The following is a 27,849-nucleotide window of genomic DNA, read 5'->3' on the forward strand; positions in this document are numbered from 1 at the left end:
AATCTTGAAATCTGGGTATGTTCCCTGACCAGGAATCAAACCTGCAACCTTTTCAGTGTGTACTAGTAGGACGACGCTCCAACCAACTGAGCCACCAGGCAGGGGCCCACTCCTTCCTCCTTGAAACATTTTCTTCTCTTGGCTTCTGTAAAACCACACTTCTTTTGAATTTCTTATTTCTCTCTTTGTTTACTTCCTTGCCCCCTATAAGTTATCCTCCAGAAAGTACCCATAGTTATCTTTTAGAGATGTGAGTCAGAGCCTTCCACTCTTAACCGAAAATCCTTCAGCGTCTTCCCACTGGACAGGATAACGGCTAAGCTCCTGAGGGATCTGGCCCCTACCTGTGCCTGACTCCATCCATGCACACTCCTCTGGGCCTCTCATTCAGCCTCTGCTTGCATCTCAAACATGCCACGCTGGTCCTTGCCCTGGTCTTTTGTTCATGTTCTCTCTGCTTCAAACACCCTTCCCAGTCATCTCTGGCCTCCTTTTCATTCAGGTCTCAGCTTGAACATTACCTCCTTGAACAGACTTTCCTTCACATCCTAATCTAAAACAGAACACTCTCTTCCATCACCCTGGTTTGTGTTGCTCAGGCATTTATTGAACAAGTAATGTCTTATTTATTCGTTCAGTGTTTGTCTGCATACCCCAGAACATAAATCCCCTGGGGCATCTTGTCGGGCTTGTTCTTTATCGTATCTCCAGTGTCTCAAAGAGCGCCTAACACATAGTAGGTACTTAATAAATATTTGGTGAATAAATGAATCACCTATTTTTTTGTTTCAAACTGCTAATGATCCCAACCACCGGATGTCCCATGGCTGTGATACTGGTAACTGCAGAATCTTAGCGATGACCTTCCTTCCGAATCATCTTGTCCAACCTCAGGTCAATGAAGAGACTCCGCAGCAGTGCTGACGGGCCATCCAGCCTCTGCTTTAGGACTCTCGGCTCTAGGACAACTCATGCCTTTGACCTAATGGAATGTTTACACACCATTGTTGACAGCTCTACTTATTGGAAAGATTTTCTCTTCAGTGGCCTTCAATCTTCCTCCCTGTATGTTCCCCATACTGGTCCCAAAGCAACTCAAAAAGGCCCTGCCTTCACCTATTACTTGAGGGACTGATCACACGACTTCTAATTCTCTTTGCTGAGGTAAATACTGCCAGCTATCTCAGCACTTCACGTGACATGAAAAATGAACCAACAATGCACATGAGAAAGGTCTCCAAAATTTTAGTGGCTTAGTTCTAAAAAAAAATAAAAATAAATAAAAATTTTCTAAGCATTTTATCTAAATAATAAAGTGTAAGAGTGCTTTTGGGTATTCGGAGAGCATGATCTCATTTCTCTCAACTGTTTTTCTGTTCTCTTGATGGCTGGCTTCTCTACAGCACACTCTATAGAAGGGCAACAGTCACACAGCCAGGCCCACAAGCATTTTTCCTGAGGACAAAGACTTATCTTTTCCAGAATACAATTTGTGGGTCTTCATTCTCACCTCTGAATACATTTTACATTTTACTAAGATGAGAGAGAACCCTCCCCAATGTAACTGTCCGCTAATGAGCTTTGCGGAGGGCATGAAACAGTTTATTCCACAAGTAAGGAAAGTTCGGATATTACTTCCCTTTGGGCTTTCAATGCGTGCCTAGTGCAGGAGGAAGCACGTCTGCTGTGGTTAGGCATCTGGTGCGATCTGTATCCTGCCTGTGACTCCCACAATAGAGGAAGCACTCTAAGTATTATAGCATGAAGGAGTTAGTGGGTGAATAAAGGAAGCAATGAACCAGAAGATGTCAGACGAGTGCTCTAGTCCAGGCCCTCATTTTACAGAGGGAGCATGGGAAGGACAGGGCAGGACCATAGCTCAACAACATCAGCTGTGAGATCAGACCCACGGGCTCCTGATTCTCAGGCTCCGGCTCCTTTCCACAGGTTCGTGCTGCCTCTCCTATTGGGCACCTGTGCGAATGAACTAATAGTTAACTGGAAAAGTGTAACATTTTGGGGGGGGTTGTTTTCAATAACTAAATCATTGTGAATGACTTCTTCACACCAGGTCCCCCAGCATGATTATTTTAAGCCAATCACAGCCCATGGCCCTTGGCAATGACAAGTTTAGGGATGAGCACATGACCCAGTCCTGGCCATTGAGGCATGAGAAGTCGGCTGGGCAGAGTGTGGGACTCCTTGCTCCCAAGGAGGAGACACAGGGAAAATGTCCCTTTCTCCCTTAGGCATGGCCGTGTCTGACTGTGGAACCTGGACCTGCCCTAGCCTCCTGCTAGCGGTCTGAGGATGGGAGAGCAAAGAGAAGGAAAGACACTGGGCACTTTATGATCCTCTGAAGCTCCTGAATCAACCAACTCTGGAACCTGCCCTATGTGTAATTTTCAGTGAAGTCAAAGCTGTACATTATCCTAGAGGTGAAACCAGCTGAGTTAGATGTTCTGTTATTTGGAGCAGAAAGTATCTTACGAGGTCCAAACAATTTTTTGATAAAAGCCTTTTAAAATAATATTTGCTTCCACAATTCCTCTAAATAAGCATAAAAAATAAACACTGATTCAACCAGTCAAGAACATCGTTTTGCCGGCAAGGACTGAGACAGGCTAGAATGTGGTAGTGCCTTGGCTGCCTCAGTGCTGCATACTGACATAAATGGTCACCTATTCTATGCCTTTGTAGTGTCAGGACACTTTATCTCTTAAAAACATTACCAAGGATCTCAGTAAGCTTTGGTTTATATGATGTTGTATCTACTGAAATTTACTGTATTAGGAATTTAAAAATATTTATTAACTTATTTAAAAATAACAATAAGCCCCAAATGGACATAATGTGATATATTTTAAAGAAAAATAACCATATTTTCTAAAACAAAAACAAAAATTAGTGAAAGGGATAGCAATGTTTTACATGTTTGCAAATCTCTTCAATGTCTTATTTAATAGAAAACAACCAAATTCTCAAATCTGCTCTGAAATGGTCATGACATGTTGTTTTGGTTAAAGTATATAAATTAAATCTGACTTTAGAGGTATATAGCTGGAAAAGGAAGCATTTAGTAGCCCCTCCAAATGATTGTGGATACCTTTCTTTGATATTACATCAACATTTGACATGTTTCTGTAAGGTTAGTTGCAATGTGGAATCTGAAACCATACCAATAAACTTTTCATATGATTTTATCTTAAAATCCACTGGTCTATCTTGCACTTGGAGTACGTTTTCTTATCCATGGATGATTTTTAAATAGCATGCATTGGTCATTTGGACAGTATTGGTTCATGGAGTTATGAACATCTTCCAAATGTTAACAATTTCATTGTACAATACTAGAGGCCTGTTGAACAACATTCATGCACTGAGGGGGTGCGGGGGGGGAGGGTTGTGCTGCTGCAGAGGCGGGAGAGGCTCCCACCATCGCCGTTGTGCTCACCAACTGTGAGCCCTGCTTCTGGCTGAGCAATGCTCCCCCTGTGGGAGCACACTGACCACCAGGCAGCAGCTCCTGCATTGAGCATCTGCCCCCTGGTGGTCAGTGCACATCACAGTGACCGGTCGTTCCGCTATCAGGCCGAAACTGGCTCTCCAACATCCCCTGAGTGGTCCCAGATTGGGAGAGGGTGCAGGCCAGGCTGAGGGACCCCACTGGTGCACGATCGGGGCCCAAGTGTCTGCCCCTGGGAGGTCAGTGCACATCATAGCAAGCAATTGAGTGGCCTTAGCATATCATTAGCATATTACACTTTGGTTGAGCAGTCGACCGGACACTTAGCATATTAGGCTTTTATTATATAGGATTTAAAAAATCACACTTATTAAGATTGCTACCAATCTCATCAGAAAAACCTTCAGGTAGTGTTCATGATGGTGGATACAAGTTTTACAAAATTTTGATTTTGGCTTATCGTTGTTGACAAAAACTCTCAATTGGTTTTCTTAAAGTAAAAGGCTTATTTTGTTCATTTCTTTAGAAAGTGTCTGCCAAATACCTGAATCTGAAGAACCAGAGCTTGCCTATCATCATTACTTCAATTGGTGTTCATGAAAAAAGTAGCAAGTCCAGCTCACAACTTCGACAATCTTACAAGTGCTTTTCCTTGAGACAATCATCATATCTTGATAGTCAATCAGAGTATTTTATGTAGTATGTTTCCTGTTTTGTCACAATAAATACTAAAAAGACATGCATTCGAGAGTTGATATTGATACTTAATTTTTACTGCTTCATCAAGGACTTGTCAGTGGCTAGCCTGCCTCCCTCCCTTCTCTCTCTCTCTCTCTCTCTCTCTCCTATAAGTGTGTAACAGTGAAGATAATGATCGCCCACTGAAAGGGTCTCAAGACCCCCAGGAGTTTGCAGATCATACTTTCAAACTCACTGCTTTATGCTTATCTTTCCCCTTTTTTCTTCCTTTGGTGACAACCAGCTAGATGTCACTATTTGTTACTATCCATGCCCCTGTGGGAGGCTCCCCCAGTTTTAGCTGCACCCAATAGCAGTATGGGTTGGGGAAATTCCAGCTGTCTGGCTCAGGGATCGCATATTATTGCACTTAGTGTTTAAGTCTCAAAGAAATGAATTTGAGTCCTAGCTTTGTCATTTAAAGGTTTTATAACTCTGAGCTGCTGACCTATTCCAGGCTTTATTTTCTTATAAAAATCAGAGGACTGAATCCAAAGATCTCTAGGCATTTTCCAGTTCTCGGATGTCATGATCCTGATAGGTGCTAAACGCATGCTAATAGGATATTCTCAGAACAGCATCTAGCCCCTCTCTACACAAGTTTGATTATATCTTTGTATCTCTAGAAGCCATTATAGGCAGGCTTTGGGAAGAAAGATGTATATGAAAAATCCAGATGATACCAATTGATGTACTTATTATGAGACTGTTGAGAAACACCCAAGATTCCAAATGTGTAAAAATAAAATAAAATAAAATAAAGGCTAAACTGAAATAATGAATTTAAACTAGTAAACAATAAATTCAATTTAATTATATCATCAACATGATCTATAAACAAACCAACCAATAACTGATTTTGTTTCTGCAGGAGAAAACTGAGAAGAGTATTGCCTACTGTGTTAAAAATGTTCAAAACAAGTAAAAACAAAATATTTGGGCCAATAATAATGAGTTGAAAGCATGTGTGTGGGACAAAGTTACTAGTCTGAGAAACTTCAAATATAATCTTTTTTAGAGTTCCCCAAAAGATACCTAAAATAACATTTTAGCTATCTGCCAAATAACTTTTCCTATCTGCTAAATATTTACTGATGCTTCTCAGAATGTTTTTCCTACCTCTATTCTCTTATTGAAATTAAATGTATCCAAACACACTAACTGTTTTAGTCAATCTATTTTCCTGTTTTCTCACCACATGATAAAGAAACTACCAATTTAGCTATTCATCTTTTGAAACAAACCTAAGAGTTTTATTTTCAAAAAGCATTCCTTTGATGTACAATGCTTAAAAAGCACTAACTGACTTTATTTTGACATTAAGTAATGAATTTTAATAATTATAAGTGACAAAATAAAAAGGTTAACAATATCAGGATAGTCTCAATCCCTCTCTTTTTTTTCTAGATTAAGAACAAGATACATTCTATTCAGATATTTTGGGGCTTAATTGTGTTTTGGTGACATCATGCACACAGAATAGACACTGTGACCCTTCACTATGGATGTAAACCACCTTACAAAGAGTGTTTTGCAAGCTAATGAGAAGTGTGCTTGAGAGGGAAGATTTTTAAAAATGTAAAAATTTTCATTCTTTGCAACTGAGATCAAACTGCCATATTTTTTTATTATAAGATTTCAAGAGTAAATTACATATAAAAAATAAAGCAAAATTTTTAGAGCTTCTTGTATTTGGAAACAACAGGTAAATGAAAATCAGGAAATCAGGGTTTTAATTCTAGGTATGTTGTTCAAGGGACTCCGAGAGCTAGTTACATTACAGGGGAAACTAGATAATCACATGTAAAAGAATGAAAACAGACCCCAAACTTACACCTCACACAAAAACTAACCCAAAAGAGACTAAAGACTTAAATGTAAGATGTGAAACCATAAACTCCTTACAGAAAACAGAGGGGAAAAGCTCCTGGAAACTAGTCTTGGCAATGAATTCATGGACATAATACGAAAATCACAAGCAACAAAAGCAAAAATAAACAAGTGAGACAACATCAACTTAAAAAGCTTCCGTGCAGCAAAAGAAATGATCAACAAAATGAAAAGGCAACCTAGAGAATGCAAAAAAAAACCCCACAAAACTCAATAGCAAAACAACAAATAATCCAATTTAAAATTGGCAAAGGACTTGAATAGTAATTTTTCCAAATAAGACATAAATGGCTAACAGGAACATGCAAAGGTGCTCAACATCACTAATCATCAGGGAAATGCAAATCAAAACCACCATAAGATATCATCTAACAATTATCCGAGTAGCTATTAGAGAGAGAGAGAGAGAGAGAGAGAGAGAGAGAGAGAGAAGGAACAAGTGCTGGCCAGGATATAGAGAAAAGGGAACCCTGTACACTGTTGGTGGGAATGTAAACTGGTACAGTCACTATGAAAAACAGTATAAAGGTTCCTCAAGAAATTAAAAATAGAATTATCATATGACTCAGCAATCCCATTCTGGGTATTTACCCAAAGAAATAACACTAACTTGAAAAGACATATGCACCCCATGTTCATTGCAGCATTTAACAGAAACAGAGAACAGGTTGTTGACTGCCAGAGGCAGGGGTAGGAGACAAGGAAAATGGGTGAAAGTGAAGGTGGTCAAAGGGTACAAACTTCCAGTTATCCTATATAATAAAGAGCTAATATGCTAATTAGACCAAACAGATGACCTTCCAGACAAAGCCAGGCCTGCGAGGCTGTGAGGGGCTATGAGGGGCTATGAGAGCTAGCCGGGGCTGTGAGGGGCTATGAGAGCTAGCCGGGGCTGCAAGGGCTGAGCCCCTTGCACGAATTCTGTGCATTGGACCTCGAGTATAAAAATAAAAGAATAGGGATACATCTTAGAAGAAAAATACGGAATCTAATTATAGATGTTACATTAAAAGTTTTATCAGAGTGTAACTAGTTATCCTATATAATAAAGAGCTAATATGCTAATTAGACCAAACAGATGACCTTCCAGACAAAGCCAGGCCTGCGAGGGCCGGCCGAGGCTGCGAGGGCCGGCAAGGCTGTGAGGGGCTATGAGAGCTAGCCGAGGCTGCAAGGGCTGAGCCCCTTGCATGAGTTTCATGCATCGGGCCTCTAGTAAGATAAATAACTTCTGAGGATGAAACATCCAGCATGGTGACTACAGTTAATCCTACTGTCTTGTATATTTGAAAGTTGCTAAGCGAGTAGAGGATGGAGATATTGATTAACCTTCCTGTGGTAATCATTTGGCAGATATCCATACTAGAAGCCCAGTGTACAAAAATTCCTGCACTCGGGGGGGGGGGGGCCCCTCAGCCCGGCCTGCCCCCTCTCACAAGCCTGGGAGCCCTCAGGCATGGGAAGCAACCCAGCGATCAGGGGAAGGTGACACGGAGGATGTCTGACTGCAGCTTAGGCCTGCAGTCAGACATCCTTAGCGCTGCAGAGGAGGCGGGAGAGGCTCCTACTACCGCCACTGCGCTTGCAGCTGTCAGCCCAGCTTGTGGCTGAGTAGAGCCCCCCTGTGGGAGTGCACTGACCACTAGGGGGCAGCTCCTGCATTGAGCAACTTCCCCCTGGTGGTCAGTGTGCATCATAGCAACTGGTCATTCCGGTCACTCTGCCGTTAGGGTCAATTTGCATATTACCCTTTTATTATATAGGATATCACATCATTACATTGTACACCTTAAACTTACACATGTTATGTCAACTATATCTCAAAAAAAGCAGGAAAAAATTAAATTTAACTTTAAAAATCATGATCATATTTTAGCCTGTCCTAACATAATGTATAATCTTATATAATAAAAGGCTAATATGCTAAGTGTCTGACCATTCATTCAACCTTTGGACCAGTCTCTATGACTCGCACTGACCACCAGGTTAGCTTGCTGCTAGGGTCCGAATGATCAGGACTAGGTGAGACAGGCCGGACATGCCCTGAAGCCCTCCCACAGTCCCTCCCCGGCCCCGATCGTGCACCAGTGGGGTCCCTCAGCCTGACCTTTGCCCTTTCACAATCTGGGACCCCTCAGGGGATGTCTACAGGCCAGTCCGAGGGACCCCACCAGTGCACAAATCCATGCAACAGGCCTCTAGTTAACTAATAAGGATAGCAATAGTTGGTCAATTAAAAAATCCTGAGATACCTGCCAAGAACTATGAGTTGTTACATCTACAACTGAAAATAAACTACAGTGAAATAAAAACTTATAAACATTTATCATTTGCCTTGCCATTTGCTTCAGTTTGTTAACCCTGGCATTTCTCTCTTTCTCCTTCACACTTAATTTTGTACAATATTCCTCCAAAGAGGTAAAAATATTGAATATCAAATATTACTCATTTGTAATTTACCTAATGCTTACTGTGTACCTGGTATTGAGCTATGGCCTACGGATACAAAGCCCTGGTCTTAAGTAACTTAAAGTTTTTTTCTATTTGTTTTAAATTTAAAATACCACATAGTGGGTTCTAATCAAGGATTTCCTATTCCTATAAAATTGGGAGGGATGACAGAAAGATGTTTATAGAATATGTGCAGCCTTTTAATTATGAAGACAATACAATTAATTTTCACAGTATTTCTCAATTTTTTTCATAAGACCATATGAAAAGTAAATAGCAATATTACAGTATTAAACATGAAAAATTACTTATACAACATTAAAAGACTATCAGTGAATTTTATTTATTTATTTAAAATATATTTTTATTGATATCTGAGAGGAAGGTAGAAGGAAAGAGAGATATAAACATCAATGATGAGAGAGAATCATTGATCAGCTGCCTCTTGCATGCCCCCTACTGTGGATCGAACCCACAACCCAGGCATGTTCCTTTGACTGGAATCAAACCCAGGACTCTTCAGTCCACAGGTGAATGCTCTACCCACTGAGCCAAACCGGCTAGGGCAAAAGACGACTGGTAAATTTTAAACACAATTAGGACTTAATGGGATTTGTATTTTATTTCTAAAATCATGTTTACAAGCCCCAAGGGGTTCTGAGTCACACACAGATGGTAAAGCTACATTTAAATATAAAATTGAAATGTCTTTTTCTTTATTTTCACCAAAAATTTCTCTTAACTGTAAGACTTCTCGTATATGGTCAAAGAAAACAAGGGCAAAGAACATATCATACCTGGGCACACATCTTCATTGTGCAAAAGCAATGGTTGCCGGGAAGCCACGGTGACATAGCACGGCCTCAATAATCATTCCATCTGCCCCAAATCTTCCCACCCACCTTCCATACATAAATGGATGATCATTCAGTAAAGTAACAAAATATCAAAAGGTTAAACAGTTACAAAATGTGTTTCTTGTATACAGAGCTAAAAAAACCAGTGAGTAATACCCTTCACATGCCATATCAGCTATCCTAATCTGTTCCCACAGGCTTATCCAGCTTGCTCAGATAAAAAATAAGAGTGTTTTATGGGCTAAAAATACACTTAAAACCATAATAAGTTCTTCTTATCAGTAATTACAGGATTGTTTTCCTCTTTAAACTGACCGTGAATGTCCAGGAAATTTCAAAGCACCTATAATAATCTATTTAACCTCGACCCTCTTCAGAGAAAGTTAAGAAATTCCACTTACTTGCTTTATAAATCAAGAGCAGAATAAAACTCAATTACTGAATCTGCTTAATCTAAAACCTCCTTAGCTCCAGAAAATCATGCTGGATGTCCTATAATTGTCACAAAAAAAACACCTGAGCCTCCAAGTCATGTATTTCCAATCCTGGTGGGTGACCCATCACCATAGCTAGTTAACCAAGCTAAAAAACTCCTGCCTCTCACATGTCCTTCACACACAACCTATCACCAAGTTTCACCCAGGTCTACAGCAGCGGTTCTCAACCTGTGGGTCGCGACCCCTTTGGCGATCGAAAGACCCTTTCACAGGGGTCGCCTAAGACCATCCTGCATATCAGATATTTACATTACAATTCATAACAGTAGCAACATTACAGTTATGAAGTAGCAACGAAAATAATTTTATGGTTGGGTCACAACATGAGGAACTGTATTTAAAGGGCCTGAAGGTTGAGAACCACTGGCCTACAGAGTGTACGTTTACAAAATAGCCCCTTTCTTTATTTCAACTGCCGATAGTACTCTAATCACTTTGTCCCATTTCCTACAGATATGTTGTTTCCCTCCCTGCCTCCAATCCCTTCTCCATGCTATTTCCAGAGTGACCTTTCTAAAATGCAAATATAAGCCTCTCACTCCCGTGATTAAAACAGGCTTTTAATAAAATAAGGGTCACTCTCTCTCACTTAGCACCTCCTCCTGGTCCTGTTCCTGCCTGCCTGCGTCTCTCGCCTCCTCCTTGATTATCCCTAGTGTCCGACACACAGGATTATGTATGGGTCTCCAAGTGGTACCCTCCTAAACTTCTTCAACCAGACAACTTCATCGTCCCCTTAGGCATCCCCTGCCCAGGAGCCTGTCTGATGTGTACTCTTCCCGTAGTCCCACAGCCTGCTCTGCTGACACCGGCACACCTCCCACCGCCTGGAATAACGCCAATGGAAACCCAACAATGTGCACCTCAGAGGCAGGAGCTTTAGCTCATCCAACCATGTCTCGGAGCACTTAGCCTGGCACGGAGTGAGGAGTGCTCAATAGCTACCTGTCATCCAGTGCTTTTAGTGTCTTACCAGTAAGGCAAGTACATCTTACCTCACAGAGATCTATGCTCCTGAGACAACAACAACAACCCATGTTAAGGGGAGGGGGAGGGGGAACCTAAGACCTCCTGTGAGCCTGTGACAGCTTCCGTAAATGGTATGCTTTGTCGTCACCAAAATAAAACAGGCAATACACGAAATTAAATATATATATATATGAATGTCATTATAGATGCCTTCAATAAATAACACCAGTACTACAATTAAATTTACATTTATTATTCCTTATAGGCTAGAAACCTTTCAGGATAGCCCTCCCTAAAAGTTTCAATGAATTCACGGGTTCTAAATTATCTTGTTTAACATAGGATGCAGATGCCATTGTAGGTAATATTCACACAAAGCAGCATTCACTTTACGGAATAGCTTTTTTGTTCTGACTTCCAGCTGTAGCTTCCTGCTACCTCCATCCGGTGCATGCTCATCCCCACTCTCAGTTCACTCTGCGTCATGAGTGTTTTCTAAGGCCCACATTTATTTCACACACGATGGACATACCACAGAACCCTCTCGTCTCTTCCTGTCCCCCATCCTGACCTATCTTCTCCTTTTCTAATTATTCCCCATAGGAATCACTTACACATACTTTCATTCAATCAACAAACGTGTTAAGTGCCTAGCTGCCAGGAACAGACCCTAAGTTTTTAAACTCGTGTGGTTCCAGAAAAGATGCATTCATATAAATCCAACCTGTGACTGTCACCCACAGTAAGAACTGCACTTCCCATGGCAAATCGGCATGCACCTAGTTATGTGTATGTATTGATGAAGCTGCATTTATGCACAGAAACAAAATTTCATGAAATAAGGCTTAACCGTACTACATGCCACACACTGGAACTTTCTACTGGATTTAGTCCATTTTACCTCATTACACTGTGCGGAGGCCTGCTAAGTCAATTTCATGAGCCACTAATGAGTCAAGAATGACAGCCTGAAAAGCAATGTCCTAGAATACAGGAAGGAAACTTGTGTTTTTGGAGAGATTACTGTATTTCAAAAACAGTAACAACAAAAAACTTGCCAGAGGGAATGGAGAGAGGATGGTGAGGAGAAGGAAGGAAAGAGAAATAAAAGTAAAAGAAATGGGTTGGGGGAACGGGGATGAGACAGAACAAGCTAACTTAGAAATAGAAAAGATAAAAGGGAAAAGCCAGAGAGGGTTAAAGAGAAAGAGAAGAAAAGTAAAAGCCAGAATGAAAAGAGAGACGACTGTTGAGGTAATTTCTGGGGTGAGGGAAGACGTCACCACCTCCTTGGGCTGAGGACTGCCACCTATCAGCTCCTGCCTGTGGGGGGAATTAGCAGATTAATCATTGATCATGGCCTCCCAACTGCTCTAATCCTTAAGCCTTTAAGGACTGTACTCCCTGGTGTCTGGGAAAGATAACAAGGTTTACCCATTAGGGTAGACATGATTCCGCCTGCAGCACAGAATCCAGAGCACTGTCTGCAGAGGACTAGAGGAAATCAATGGGGGGAGGGAGGGGGTGGTATCCACAGTGACTTGGGTTTGGGGCACATTGTTGGAAATGCTTTCATGACAAGTGAACAACGTGGAGCTCATCAGGGCCCTGGTGTCACACTCATCTCAGCCGTGTGTGCTAACTGCCTGGAGTTAGCACACACTAACTGACTCGACACACTTCCTAGCCAGAGCCCATTCCCAGGGGCATGCACTCTGTAAGGTGTACTTAGGGAATAAATTCAATGTTCAATCCTATGACATACTTATTTACCTTATATTACCTTTCACCTCATCCTGCATTGGAAAAATCCTAAGTTAGCATTTATCCAAACTCTACGTGTCACATTTTGAACCATTTCTTGGAGATAATTTCTAAATGAGTGAGACATATTCCTGGAAAAGGTGAGCCACCAGAATAACAGGCACTAATAATATGTGTGCTCATGTTCTTTTTAACCTATAATGATTGGCATGTGTTGCTTGGCCAAAAACTCCCCGAGAACTGGTAGGAGTGTAGAATGAGCACAGGTTGGTCCCGTCCGCCCCTGCACAGCAAGCCCTGCCACTCGGGCCTTCTCACTCTGCACTTGCTCGTAGGTGCAAGTGGAAACAGAATAGAGAAAGAAAAAAAAGCTACGCTCAACCAAAGGACTTGTATGCATGCATATAAGCCTAACCAATGGACACAGACACCAGGGGGGTGAAGGCATAAGGGGGGGGGGGAGGGAGAAGGACACATATGTAATACTTTAATCAATCAATAAAATAAATAAATAAATAAAAGTTTTTTAAAAAGCTAAAAACTCGGTGTGCTTTTTTCTCTCTCTCTCTCTTTTATCAAAAGACAGTAAGGGAACCAAAAAACAGAAGAAGGCAGAGAGAGCTTCTGAGCAGAAAATAGAATAGGGGAAGAACTAGAAATGTTCAGGGTTGAGGGTGAGAGGAAGGAACCCCTAGGAAGATGGCTGAAAATAGGGAGACACTGGGTGAGGTTTCTTTCTAGGGATGCTCAGGGGGCCTCATACAGACTGTGACAGCAATGGAAGGAATAGGGGAGGAGGGATAGATTCTGTCCATTTCAGTAAATATTTACTGAGCCCTCATTTCAGGTACTCTTCTGGGGGCAGCAGGGGACACAAAGATGGGCTACCCTCTAGGAACTTATAACCTATAACTAGGATGGCAAGAGCCCTAAGTAGCAGCAGCGCTGTTCTGATGATGGCTAAGCCAGCTCTATACCATGTCCCGAATCAAGCAAAGTATGCTTGCCCAGGAAGTGTGTCCACATCAGGGACAGGATACTGGGGACTGGTGAAAGAGTAAGGTATTTACTACCTTAAAGTATCTTTTAAAAGTCAAGATCAATGGAGCAAAAATATTGTGTCTGCATATAGATCATGTCAGAGAATCAAAGGGAGAAATGTCCACACTAGTGATAAAGTATTTTTACCATTGTGGTTTTAAAAGTAACTGCTAACCCTAGGCATTTATAGCTTAGTGATGGAGAGCCAGCCTGCCTGAGTTTAAATCTGGGTTCCTTCACTTGCTGTTTGACCTTGGGCAAGTCACACACTTCTCTGTGCTTCAGTTTCCCAACTGCAAAATGAAGGTAATAGTAAGACCTACTTGATGGATTGTTGTGAGGATGGAGTAATACAGGTGAAGGTATGCAGAACAGTGCCCATAACACTGAGTGCCCTGTAAATGTTGGCTGATGTCACTTCTCCCTGATCACCAAGTGGTATGGATCAAAGGCAGGGGTCACACTCAAACAAAATACAGCTCTGAGCAGCTGACAGTACAGACAGTGTTTAACATGTTTGGGTTTAACATGTCCTACAAGACCTTGGGTGACAGTTCCCAGCTCCCCCATCCAGGTTTCTGTATCTCTGTTGCTGTATTTATCTCATATTTAGAAAAAAAATATTGGCTGCCTCATGATTTTAAAAAAAAATTGTTATATTATGAATTATCCAGAAATGAGTAGATATATTCTATATAATAAAAGGGTAATATGCAAATCTACCAAACAGCAGAACAGCCAGTTACTATGACGCGCCTGACTACCAGGGGGCAGATGCTCAATGCAGGAGCTGCCCCCTGGTGGTCAGTGTGTTCCTATAGGGGGAGCACCGCTCAGCCAGAAGCCCAGAAGCTGGGCTCATGGCTGGCAAGTGCATCGGTGGCAGGGCTAAGGATGTCTGACTGACGGCTTAGGCCCGCCCCCTACCAGGAGCAGGCCTAAGCCAGCAATTGGACATCCCCCAAGGGCTCCCAGACTGCGAGAGGGTACAGGCTAGGCTGAGGGACCTCCCGAGTGCACGAATGTTGTGCACCGGGCCTCTAGAAGGTATATAAACTTAAAATAAACTTATTACCATTTTAAAATCTACTAGAACTTAACACATAACAAGATGAGAATTTCGATTATCTCATAAATCTAAATTCTCTGGGTTTTGTCATAGCTTTAGAAATCTAAAAATTATTAGTGGACATTTTAAGAACTAAGTTACAGTTTCAATTTAAAGTGTACACCCATGCACACACACAACACTCTTGAGCAGTTGCCATGACAACATAATGCTGAGCCTACCAGGCTCTCTGTTATCCTGCTGCTGATGCTGTGCAAAAACACACTCACATTAGATTCTTTACCAAGTAATTGGAAAAGGTTAAGAAAATCTACATCTACTAGTACGTGGTTTTCACATGTGTTAGAACTAAGAAAAGCAAGTACTAAATGTTTTAAGAGAAGAATTTAAAATTAGTAACTGCAAGCTCAATTGCAGATCAAAGTAGCCCCTATGTTAAAGAGAACGGGGAAAAGGCTTTTCTCGTATTTTGTATGCTATATCCATTTCATCAGCTCCTCCTTCCAAATTGTGCCATATTATTTTAATGGAATAATCAATTTGTATAATACAATTTGGTTAACAGAGTCTCTTATTTTACTAACACATTTAAATACTTTCCTTCTTTGGCCACATATATTTCAATTCATATGGGAGCCCACACTTCCACATGCTAGTTAGACATAAGAAAGAAAAACTGTCTCTAAGTTAACTGGAGTCTGTATCTTTATAAAAGAGGAAAAAAGAAAAAAAAATGGTGTTGAACAGACTGTCAAACCTCAGAGGGAAGGCAGGGGAGGGTAGGGGGTAAGAAATCAACCAAAGGACTTGTGTGCATGCATATGAGCATCACCAATGGACACAGACACTAGGGCGGTGAGGGCATGTGCTGGCAGATGGGAGTGGCCGGGGAGAGGTCAATGGGGGACAGAGGAGACATATATAATACTTTAAACAATACAGGATTAAATTAAAAACAAATAAATAATTAGTGACAGGGAGAGAAAGAAGAGATAAGCAGCTGTTTTGAAGGTTGTTATTAAACACCGCCTTGGTTCTCCTCCCCTCACCAGTTCTGCCTCCCTTGCAGGTCTCTGTCTCGACTGGTAGGCCCAGACCCCTCAAGACTCAGCTGTAGCTCTTTTCTCTCTCTACTCTCGTTCCGGAGGTGGTCTCACCCTTAGCCAGTGGCTTCAACGGTCACCAGGTGCATTTACAGCCCCAGAAGGCTCTCTGTGCGTTCCAGGTCAGCTGAGTCAACTGCTTCCCAAACAGTCCACTTGGAGGCTACTTTAAAGACAAACTGGATCCTTCTGTGGTGCTCCTTACCTTGGCAAACGGCAGCTTTGAATGGTCCTAACACAGGTATACTCTATACCTATCTGCTAAACGAATAAATGGATGAATGAGTGAATCAATGAAACCTGTTCCACAAACCAAACCACCTAAGGGGCATCCTTGACACGGCCCTCCTCCTCCATGATGAGCCAGTATCCAAGTCCTGTCCATTTCACCTCCTCAACATTCCCCAAAACCCTCGCACTTCCAAACTCCTCCCAGCTACTGCTCTCTCAGGCACCAGCCTCTGCCTGGATTGCCATAACAGCCTCTCCACTCTCAATCAGCAACACACGATGTAGTACACAGTCAAGTTGGGCAGTTCCTATCTGTTACATAATTTAGTGAACTGGTGAAGTTGGTCAAGAAAGGGGAAGCTCATCTTTACTGAATGTCACCTATATGCCAGGCACTGATCTGAACACCTCGCACACACTAATCTCCATACGGACCCATTTCCTGGAAGACCTCAACAGAGCATATGACATCTGGAGCTTCTCTGGGCCACAACCTTTGCTGTGTCTGGTGCCAACAGGCAGAAAATGATGATGGTGATGATCACTGCTTATGGAGAACTTTTTCCAGACACTGGTCTAAGTGCTTGGTATTCTTTCATTAAGCCCACCTACAAAGCAGGTTTGATTATTGCCCCACTTTGCAGATGAGAAAACTGATCTACACAAGACTTGTTATTTGTTCAAGGTTAAAAAACAAACACAACAACAAAACAACAAGTGGTAGATCTGCGGTGAGATGATTCAGGATATGAAACCAGTTCTGTTTAAGAATTTACTGAACACCTGTTTAACGTACAGTAAGTTATCCGAACTGGTGAGGACATACAGTTAGAAGAGACAGGCATCCCTGCCTTCAAAGGTCTTGCATCGAACGTGAAGAGCCCGTCTGCAGGGTCAGAGCTGCTTTGTCATCTCAGCTCTCCCCATTGGAGAGCAGAGTTTATAGAGAGATGCCTCCTTCAACTCCAATCTCACCTCCAAAGGGTGCACTTTAAGTTGAGGCTGCCATCTCTTCTCTGCCCCCACAGCTACCCAGTTTTCCTCAGATAAGATACCAGGAGAAGATGTTTATGCTTATACTAATATGGTGACAAGATGTTTTTCTTACAAAATCTTTATTAAAAAGCGCTGTGAATGGCATGAATATAAGCGTGTTTTAAAGGTCTAATCTAGTACTCACAGTTTTATAACCCCATCTGGGCACCTGGAACAGAGCTGCTGGCTGCTCTTGTCCTGCTGATGTTGACTCTGACCCAGCTGAACGAATCTACAAATTACAATGGATAAAAAGTGAGCCAGGGAGAAACTATTGGCAATACAGTCAGTAAAGCACGGATGAGCTTTCAACTGATAATAGTGTGCTTATGTCAGAAAAGCCCACCAGAGCACGCCATGTAACACAAGACTGCTCATAGATGGTTGCCTGATTTTAGAGTGGGTCTGTGAGAAGGAAGAGAATTCTGCTTAAAATATGTCAGAACCATAGATATAAGAATGATAAGAAATGTGTACTACATTGCATTTCTATTTATTTAAACATGATTAAAAACAAAACAAAAACAGAACCAATTGTTCCTGAAGCTAAGCAGCTGATCTCTCAGGGCCTCACATACCTGCGGGTGGCCGTGGCAGGAAACATGGGGAAATGAGGGGAGAGGTTTGCGGTGAGACAAATGACAAGGACAGGGCGGGACCAGGCTGGGACCCATCCCCTGCAGCAGACGCTACTGAGAACCCAGGATCTGGACTCAGTTTCCTCAGGACCACAAGAATCGCCAAGTATTCCCCAGTCACTGCGAAGAGTACTTTTAACACAGTTGGAGAGGACTGAGGAGACCAGCGACTGACCGCCACTGTGTACCGCCCCTCCGTAGAGAAGACTGGGGCAGCACCAAGCCTGTCTTAAAGCTGAGAGCCACAGGGAACTGCCCAGGTAAGAGGATGCCATGATGGCACAGGGCCCCCAGCTATTTCTCAAGGGCAGACCTGCCTGAAGCGTGGCCTGCAGTTTTGCTCTATGTGCCCCGAGGAGGTCACAGGGCAGGATTACAGGGCTGACTCCCTTTTCACATTTCTACTATTTGAAATGTTTTCTTTTGATGACTAAGGATACTTTTATAATTTATTTTTTTAAGTAGCTTTTTTAAAGGTCAAGCAAAGTGCTGTAGAATCTAGCAATTATTAAATCACGGGCTACTGAAAAACTTTTAAATAGCTTACTTTTAGCCACTTTATACTTTTACCAAGTGAATATTTTGGATGCATTTTTTAAAAAAAGAATGCCACGTAGCATTTAATATTTGTACAGAACTTTAAACTTAGCAAACCATGTGCACGATCATGGTCAGAAGATTTGGCAAAGGTCTGAGGCTTTGAGGAAGTGAGTAAACTTCTGAGTCTGGTCAAAATAGCAAACCAAAGATATCAGAAAAGATGCGGGCAAAGGGAGGTACAAAGAATAGGGCTCAATAATTAGAACAAAACTATAAAACCGAGAGATCTTCAGGAGTCTGAAGATGGTTGAGGGTCAGCATAAGAAAAAAAAGGCCGGAGAGCAGGTAGCAGGAAGACGGGCCGTAGAAGCCAGTTCTGGCTGCATCACCTCCCTCCCCACAATGTCCTGTGGTCGCCCAGGTGGCGGCTGTGACAGGCAAGTCAGGTGACCGCACCATCTTCACATGCACAATCTCTGGTGAGTCAAGCCGAGTGGGTGCAGAACAGCAGTGGGAGAGGGCGCCTCACAATACAGGGCAGAATCCATGGGCTCTCGCCCTGCCCTGGAAGCCCCGCTCTCTGGGTCAGCGGAGGCAGGAAGAGCCCCAGGACCCAGCATCATAAGCAGAGGCAGCTGATACGATCACGAGAATGAAGAGAATGGCACAGACTAAGATCACAGACACCCCAGAAGCACAGGGCAGGTCTCCTGGGTAGGCCACTGCAAGGCTCTTCCCGTGCCCTCAGCCTTTAGAGGGATAATAACATCTTTTCAGTCTACTACAGAGCTGTCTAAAGAACAGGTAAAAAGCTGTGAGCTCCTCCCTCAAAGGAGGAGGTGTTGAACTTCAGAACACTAAGCACAGAATCTCATTCCAGAACATAGGCTCCTTCCTTCCTGCATAATTCCTTCCCCGCAGGCCTGCCCTGGCACCTTCTGAGCCTGTTTCCCAGGGGTGTTGTGGCTGAACAAGGCTAGATCTCACTTCCCAGAAGGGAGAACTAGAAGTGGGCCTCAGGGGCAATCTGAGCTACAAAGGCTGCAGGTGGAAGTCATGCCTGAAGCAAGAGACACTTTTTGCTTAATTCACATGAGCCCACATTCCAGTCCTTGACATGTGCACTCACGCTCTCTGCACTAGGCAAAGTCATATTCATTCCTAACCCCAGATAATGCATTCTTCCAGCCGTGCTCCTGACAAAAGCCGGCCTCAACCGGTAAACAGTTCAGCTGCACTGCTGACAACGTGAGGAATAAGCCACTGCGTGTCTGTGTCGGGTGAGGAGGGTGTGGCTGAGTCCTGAACGACTCAACTTGCCTCTGGTAAGACCGCGATGCAGTCACACCGGTGTCTTTGCGGTCAAGAAAGGCTGTGCATTTTTGTATTTTACATGTTATATCAGTGATGGCGAACCTTTTGAGCTCGGCATGTCAGCATTTTGAAAAACCCTAACTTAACTCTGGTGCTGTGTCACATATAGAAATTTTTTGATATTTGCAACCATAGTAAAACAAAGACTTATATTTTTGATATTTATTTTATATATTTAAATGCCATTTAACAAAGAAAAATCAACCAAAAAAATGAGTTCACGTGTCACCTCTGACACGCGTGTCATAGGTTCGCCATCACTGTGTTACATAGCAGGTCTTCCTAGCTTGAAGGAAAAAGCTGACAATATCTGGTACAATGGATTCTATAAATGCAATACCCTCCTTAAAAAGAAATGGTAGGTCAGTGCTCATATATATTACAGAGTTTATATGTCAAACTTATATGAATGAAGGACCTCTTTATAGAAGTATCATAGCTCTATATTTAATGAAAGCCACTGCGCTTGTGTTTTGATGGGAAATTCCTTTAGCGTCAGATATTTAGAAGCTAATAATATCTGCCACTGAAATTCACATCCATAGAAATGTTATAGTTACACAGAACTTTGTTTTAAGAGGTACTGTGCATGCAGAGTTCATTTCCAGTTTGACAGAACTGTACTTAATTTCTATTATCCTTCACTTTTTAAGGGCTGTCCTCTGATGAGAATATGTTCTATCTTATTGTTAAAATCTAATTACAACTGCTTTAGAATTTTCTAAGACAGACCTTTCCGTCCTATACATGTGAATTTTGACACAATAACTACTAATAAAATTCCACTGAAGCAGTGAAAATAACAAGCCTTCTCAAGGCATGCATTAGGCTGAGGGGGTGTTTACAGTGGACCCATCAGTTTCCTGAGGATTTCCAGGTGAGGGATTCCTTTGATTTTTTACAGAGAGGAAGGGAGACGGATAGAGAGTTAGAAACATTGATGAGAGAGAAACATCGATTAGCTGCCTCCTGCACACCCCTACTGGGGATGTGCCCGCAACCAAGGTACATGCCCTTGACCGGAATCGAACCCAGGACCCTTCAGTCCATAGGCGCTCTATCCACTGAGCCAAACCGGTTAGGGCAAGGTGAGGGATTCTTTTGAGAATCTCATAACTACTAATTTTCTCAGAAAAACACAATTACATGCAAAAGTATGCATGTGATTTCAGGGAATGCCTTTTGGGGGATCCTCTCCCCGAGCTGGACCTGCCTACCCAAGGGCTATAACATCCTGAATCAGCTCCCTTATATTGTTGCTTCCTTTTTCCTCCTCAGACACCCTTCCCACTAGCAGCCCAGAGCTAAAGTGACTGCAAAGTCCTCAATCGGCAATATCCCAGGTTTATTTTGTACCTGATCTTGAGGACTGTTTACTGTAGAACTGTGTTTGTACTTCAGTTTACAGCTTATATGTGGGCAGTGAAAATACATGTACTCATCATAAATTTTTATCTCAGGCAGTAGGCCCCCTATTCAAATATAAATCAGTGTTTCTGAATTTGACCTTCTAAATGCTATTACTATATTCCAGATGGAATTCATTTCCTTCTGTATTGACTATTTTAATTTTTTAAAGTGATACTAGATATGTTATTGTAGTAACACATTTGCATTTTTTTCTCAGTCTCTACATGGAAGTAGTTTACCTTGAATAAATGGAAAGATCTTCCTCTGAGATACCGTCGAAGAGGTTAATCCCATATACCTCTTTCATGGGCTGGACCACATTCTGGGGTTATAAAAAAAAAAGGGAACAGGAAAATTTTTAGACATCCAGAATGTAAGTTATTTCCAAAGATGAAGAAAATGAACCTGTGAATTTTCCCACTAAAGGAATCACAATGTTTCTTCAATTTATTCATTAAACTTCTCAGTTAATGCTTTTTTAAATTTGATTTTATTTCCACTAAAAATAGTTTGTTTTAGGGTAAAAAAAAACACTGCTAAATAATTATTAGTGGTGTTTATATAATACAGGAGTTAGCAACAACTTCTACAAAGGGCCAGATAGTAAATGTTTTATGTTTTTTGGGTCATACCATTTCTATAGCTACTCCTCACCTCTGCTGTTACAGATAACATATAAGCAAGTTAAAATCAGTGCCAATAAAACTTTATTTACAAAAACAGACAGTGGGCTGGATTTGACCAATTGTTTGTAGTTTGCCAACTTCAATAAAACTTATTTACAAAAACAGACAGTGGGCTGGACTTGACCAGTCATTTGTAGTTTGTCAACTACTAGGACAATAGATTCAGTTCTTGCATTATCACACTTTGTCATATCGACCTCTAATGACTTCTAGCTATGTCTAGAAATCAAATTTCCCCCAAAACTAGATTTAGTTTTTGTTGTTGTTTACTTTTATTTTCCCTTACTGTATTGGTAATATCAAATTGAGCAGGATGAACTGCCCACTGGGGCTACGCAGAGATGGCAAGGCCCAGGTCCAAACCCTGCATTCCAACAGTGTGCTGAGCAAGGGAGTGAACGAACCGCAAGTGGGTGGGCTGCCCAAAGAGGCACAGGATTCTCTTAAAAACTCTGACGTAATAAGAATTTCACTGTTACATGTGGGGGCAAAATTGCAAAATGAAGCCATTTCCATTTTGTCTGTCTATGCTGGATGTCCTTATCTCCGCAGTGCCTCCAACACCACACACTACACATGATCTCATTTCAATGGTGTGAGTGAGATAATGTGACCTTTTCTCGCTCTCAGCCTTTCTCCTGAGTGGAACTTAGAGATCGTTCCCCAGTGCCTCACGCTGGACCACGCGCGCTCCTCTCCCCACACCTCGGTCACTTTGGCGCTGTCCCCCGTGTCAGTCATCTTCACTGGGGTGGAGCGCTGAGACACAGAGCCCTCCTCCTCCCGGTCGGTGCCGGAGTCGTCATCAGAGCTGCTGGACACAGCCTCCTCGCTGGGGGGAGGCGGGGCGCTGGCCGCTGTCTTCCGCTGTAGTACAGCTTCTTCTCTATTGCTTTTGTTCCTTTGAAATGATAAGTAGGAAGGTGAGCATCTTTAAACAGAAACCTCAACATTCACTGTGCATCACTCTGTCCCAAAACCTTGGTCCTGGTGAAGCATAAGAAAATGACTGTGAGAAACTAGTTTCTGAGATCAAGATGTGCTGAAGGGAAAACCTTCATATTTTACCATGTACAAGTATGGGCCCTATATGAATTTCAATCCTGTTATAAGTTCTGCAAGAAAACCAGTACATGCGTGCAAACCTATGCAGAAAAGTCTCCTGGCCACTTGGTTATTGTGCCTTCTTTTGGTAACTGAAATTGATGCATTCAAAATTTATGGTACAATAATAGGCTATATGTTTTGAGATATTAGCAAAATTACCTATAATTTGTAAAAGCTTCAAGAAAAGGTCAAAAGCCAAATCCATGTATATTTTCTTCCCTCCTATGATTTCTCTCCATCACAGTATCAGCTAATTATTTGAGAATATGAATAACTGATGAACATGAGCTAAATTTTTTAAAGTTTATTGTGTTATTAGTAAATAATTATATTTGCTGAACATCCCTTCTAAGAGTAGGGAATAGATTGGGGGAGGGGGGGACAGAAAAACTGACACATAAAAATATTTACTTTTATTTTACTTCCAAATATGAGAATTGTAAGAATATTGTTTTAATTCAGAAAATATTTTATAATAATATTTTGGCTGTTATGAAAAATGCTTAATATTTCACTCTTTGAAAAAATTATCTACAAGGGACTTAAAATACCATAATATTCTAAAATGTTCTAGGACAGGCCATGGGTTAGATATTATAGAAAAATTAGTTTCTGACTTCCTGCAACTAAAAATTAAAGTTGCTAGCACTTCTGGGGCATACACTAATATAGCTGCTCACTTATGTATTTGTGCCAGGAAGTCCTTGAATTCTAAACTCCTGAGGACATCCTTTCTTCTAAATGCCTTAGCATCTGGTTCAGGGTTTAACATGTAGCTATTTAAAGTTACTTATTTTAAGCCACAGAAATGGTGTGTCTAGAAAATACTAATAAATACCCAATTTTATAAATCACATGTAGCTAAAATCTGATTAGGACCCCATGCACACGCCTAAATACAATTAGGACTCAGTATCTACAGTCTGGCCAGGGTTTCTGGTCAGGGTCATGAGAAAACCTGATCACTGGGATTATTCAGGTCCGTGGCAGTAACAGAGAGTCTTATGCTAGAACACAACACATTTCGCTCTAGTCTCTACGCATGAAGATGTAAACACGATTTGTCATCTTCCCTGAGTAACTGGACATAAAAAAAAATAACTGTCTTCCCCAAAACAATGCTACAGTAATACACAGAAAATCTATTAATCTCTGAGCATTTTGTTTTAATGCTTCTTCAGGACGCAAACAAAAATAAATACTATGAATAAAACAAAAAACAAATACTATGACTATAAAATTTTCCCTAAGTATTTTATGTTGAGGGAAATGGAGGATGCTGAGTTACTTATAGGACATAACACACAATATCTGCTACCAGTCTTTATGCCATCTGTGATAGTCCTAATTTAAAATAATGAAATGCACCATGTTGCTAAAATTTCCGTAAATTCTACTCTCCATGTTGAACACCAGTGATCCCAGTGCTATAAACAAACTACCTATATAGATGCAATAAATGGACTGTGTCGCAAACTATGTGAAGTTATTAGTTTTTGTGGAAATTATATTGCAAGTGCTATATTATTTTACATGAATCTTTAAAATTTCATTCTATATGCAAATCTTACCCCAATACTGATTTTCCAGTTTCATCTGGTTTACGCACAGTAAATGGACTTGGATCAATGCCAACAGTCTTAGGCATAAAGTCCCTGAAGAAAGAGGAAGAAAATTCCATACAAATCACTATATATCCAGATAAGGATGGCTTCCATTCAGTTCACATTTTTATACTGTTCCTTCTTAGCCCTTGCAACCGCATACAGGGGTGGGGCAAAAGTAGGTTTACAGTTGTGCGTACACAAAAACAGTTTATTCTTGTGCCATTATTTATTAATTATGGTATTTATTTGTATTATAACTATAAACCTACTTTTGTCCACTCCTATATATTCAGAGCCAAATGTTCAAGGGAGCTTAGGTAATCTGGATCATAAAACCCCATGGACTAATGGCACTTGGTGACTTCAATGGTATCGATCTTCAGTGTGAATTTTCTTTATGATTCTGAGGCCCAATGGTTATGACTTTAAGATTTTGTTTACTGGAACAGAGTTGATATCTGAATTACTGCTAAGATGTATACCTTCCGATTATGGATCATGATTAGTTTTCAGGTAAAATTAAACTCATAAAAACCAATGATGAAACACTAAGCCACTCAGTTCTATGGACAATGTTTTTATTACACTATCCCACCTAAGGAGACTGACATAATGATAAAAAACACAGTGGTGTGAATTAAGTATCAACTTCTACCCCATTAGGCTACGGTTAATTCATTAAAACACTGTTGGAACTCTTCAAATAGAAACGTTTAATTTACCACCAACTAAGAAGCTGAAGCTGGTTCCTCACCATGGATGCCAGGCCTACCGATCACTGCTGGGGCCAGACCCCGCTCCTCACTACATGCCAAAAAGGCAACAGTTATTGGCAAGGACGCTGCGCCAAGTGAGACACAGCATTACATTTTTTGAAAGAAAGTAATCTTGAATCTGACTCAAAATGTCTCTTAAACAGTTTGATAATATTTTTAAAAATTTAAGTGGTTTAATATTTCTTTCTTTTGAACACATAGAGCTGATCCTCATTTGTCGACTCCATATCTGAGAATTTGCTTATTAACTAAAACTTATTTGTAACCCCCAAATCAACACAGAGCTTTCATGATCACTCCCAGACATACGCATGCACAGAACAGTGAAACATTAGAGTAACCCAACACTCATGCTCCCAGCTGAGGCCGAGCAAGGTGACACTCTGCCTTATTTTAGCTCTCATGCTGTAAACACGCATCCTTTCCATAGTCTACTTGGTGCCATGTTTTTCATGTTTTTGTGCTCTGTGTGTGTGTGCGTGTGCGTGTGTGTGTGTGATCTCACTGCTAAAATGGACCCCACACTTCGTGCTGAAGCTGTCTTGTGTTCCTAAGCATAAGCAGGTTGTTATAGAGAAAAGAGTGTGTTGGCGTAGCATCACTCAGGCATGAGTTGTAGTGCTGCTGGCTGCATGTTCAATGTTAGTGAATTGACTGTCTATGAAGAAAGGTATCTTTAAACAGATACACACAAAACATGGTTATGTATTGAACGGTTGACAAAATGGTGACCAAAGGCTTACAGGAACCTAACCCTATTATTTCTAGGAGCAAAGGTTCATTGTTCTTTAATTTAGTGTCTGCAGGAACTTTACAGAACATAATTCCTGCAAATAAAAAAATCAACTGTATATCTGTATGTACACACGCATGCAACATCATTCATACTTCCTTGAACTTGAAAACTTCTAGAAATGACAATGACCTTACAGTTAAAACTGCTAAACTTTACCATGTTTAATTGAAAATCAAGCAAGTAAGAATTCCAAATTTTCCATCTAAAACTGAAGCAAAATGTAGAGTAATTTCTAGGAAAAAAACACACATAAATTATGTTTCTACATGTGCCATGTGAGGCTTAGGTACATATATGTCACATCTGAAGAGACTTTAAATACAAAAATGTAAACTTTAGTATTAAACATAATAATCAAGAAGTAATTTGCTTTGCCTGATTTTCTTATTGTAGTCTCATCATTTTTTCTCAAAGTCTCCCCCCACCCCAGCCTAAAAGAGACACAGAAAACTGAAGTATGTTCAAAGGTGACAGACCAGGATGGAAAGTCTGAAAACATGTCACATGAGTTATGAAAAAGAATGAGGACAATTTACCTGAAAAAAAAATTGGTTCCTCAAGTATTGTAGAACTGTCATATAGAAGAGGAACTAGACTTGTCCTGTGCCTAATAAAAACTGTAATATAATGATAGCCACCATTTATCAGTCACCCACCTGTGTCAGGTACCATTTTAGGCACTTGGTATATGTGTGAATATACATGTGTGGTGTCACACGCATCCCTATTGATATGAAATGAAGGAACTGAGACTTAGAGAAGTTGAATCATTTTCTTAAAGTAACACAGGTAGGCAGCGGCTGGTCTGATTCATATCCTGCCCTTTCTAGTACCAGCGACTATGCTTTTCCACTAATTATGTTCGCTCTCAATTTCGATGTTCACATTTAAAAATTGAGTTTATTTCAAATGACAAACTAGGACTGATGGGAGAAAGATTTCAACTTATCAAAGGGAAGAAGCTAAAGCCAGTTTTCTAATAATAGAAAGGACTGCCTCCTGAAGTAGTTGGCTCCCAATCATGGGAGGTATTCAGAGGCTGAACAGCCACCTGCTAGCAGGCTTCCAAACAGATTTCTGGTAAAGTAAGATACATCTATATAAACAAGGAAAAGTATACTTCCCAAATCCTTACAGTATCAGAGTACTCACAACATACCGTGCGGAACTTGTCATAGCCAAGCAAAAGGTATCATCAAAGCTACTCAGTTCATATGGGCGGAAGAACTCATTGTGGATGTCAATCTCTTCTTCGTATCTGTGAAATTTCTTCACTATCAACTTCTTAAAGTTTGCAGCACAGATAACTAAGAAAGATACTGCCTGTTACTCTTGAAGCCCTTAGATTACACGCGGCAAACATTTCTGTAACATCAACAGTGTTCACAGAGAGTGCACTGAACGGAGTTCAGCTCCTGCCTCTGGCACGCACACACTGGGAAGAGAAGCGATATGGGCACAGAATATACAATGCAAAGCTGAGCGGGACAAGGAGGCGGGAGGGCCTTTGGGAGTCAGGGTGCAGGAGGCAGTTATTTTAGAAGCTAAGTTACTCAGCTTTTAAAATTATTTTTTGTTCTTAAATACCCTCTCCCTTCTACGTAAAAATCATGTAGTTATTTCACTTAATTTTCCTTTATGCTTCAAATCCTGTTTATGACCAATGTTAGTTAGACTGTTAAAGTACTTTCCATTGTTCTAGAACAGTGGTGGGCAAACTTTTTGACTCAAGGGCCACAATGGGTTCTTAAACTGGACCGGAGGGCCGGAACAAAAGCATGGATGGAGTGTTTGTGTGAACTAA

General features: G+C 41.2%; 1 protein-coding gene across 2 annotated transcripts in view; it reads right to left on the minus strand.

The window, feature by feature from the left end:
- The window catches only part of FIG4 (FIG4 phosphoinositide 5-phosphatase), a 104,038-nt gene that overhangs the window by 15,400 nt on the left and 60,789 nt on the right, over positions 1-27,849 (minus strand). For both annotated transcript variants that reach the window (XM_006777189.2, XM_015572747.1), the window contains 5 exons: positions 27,205-27,352; positions 24,438-24,521; positions 22,465-22,660; positions 21,313-21,395; positions 17,257-17,343 (listed from right to left, as the gene is read on the minus strand). In XM_006777189.2, the coding sequence (XP_006777252.1) occupies positions 17,257-17,343; positions 21,313-21,395; positions 22,465-22,660; positions 24,438-24,521; positions 27,205-27,352 (598 nt within the window). The remainder of the gene's footprint in view (positions 1-17,256; positions 17,344-21,312; positions 21,396-22,464; positions 22,661-24,437; positions 24,522-27,204; positions 27,353-27,849) is intronic.

This window comes from Myotis davidii, unplaced genomic scaffold, assembly GCF_000327345.1.
Source record: "Myotis davidii unplaced genomic scaffold, ASM32734v1 scaffold68, whole genome shotgun sequence".
NCBI lineage: Eukaryota > Metazoa > Chordata > Mammalia > Chiroptera > Vespertilionidae > Myotis > Myotis davidii.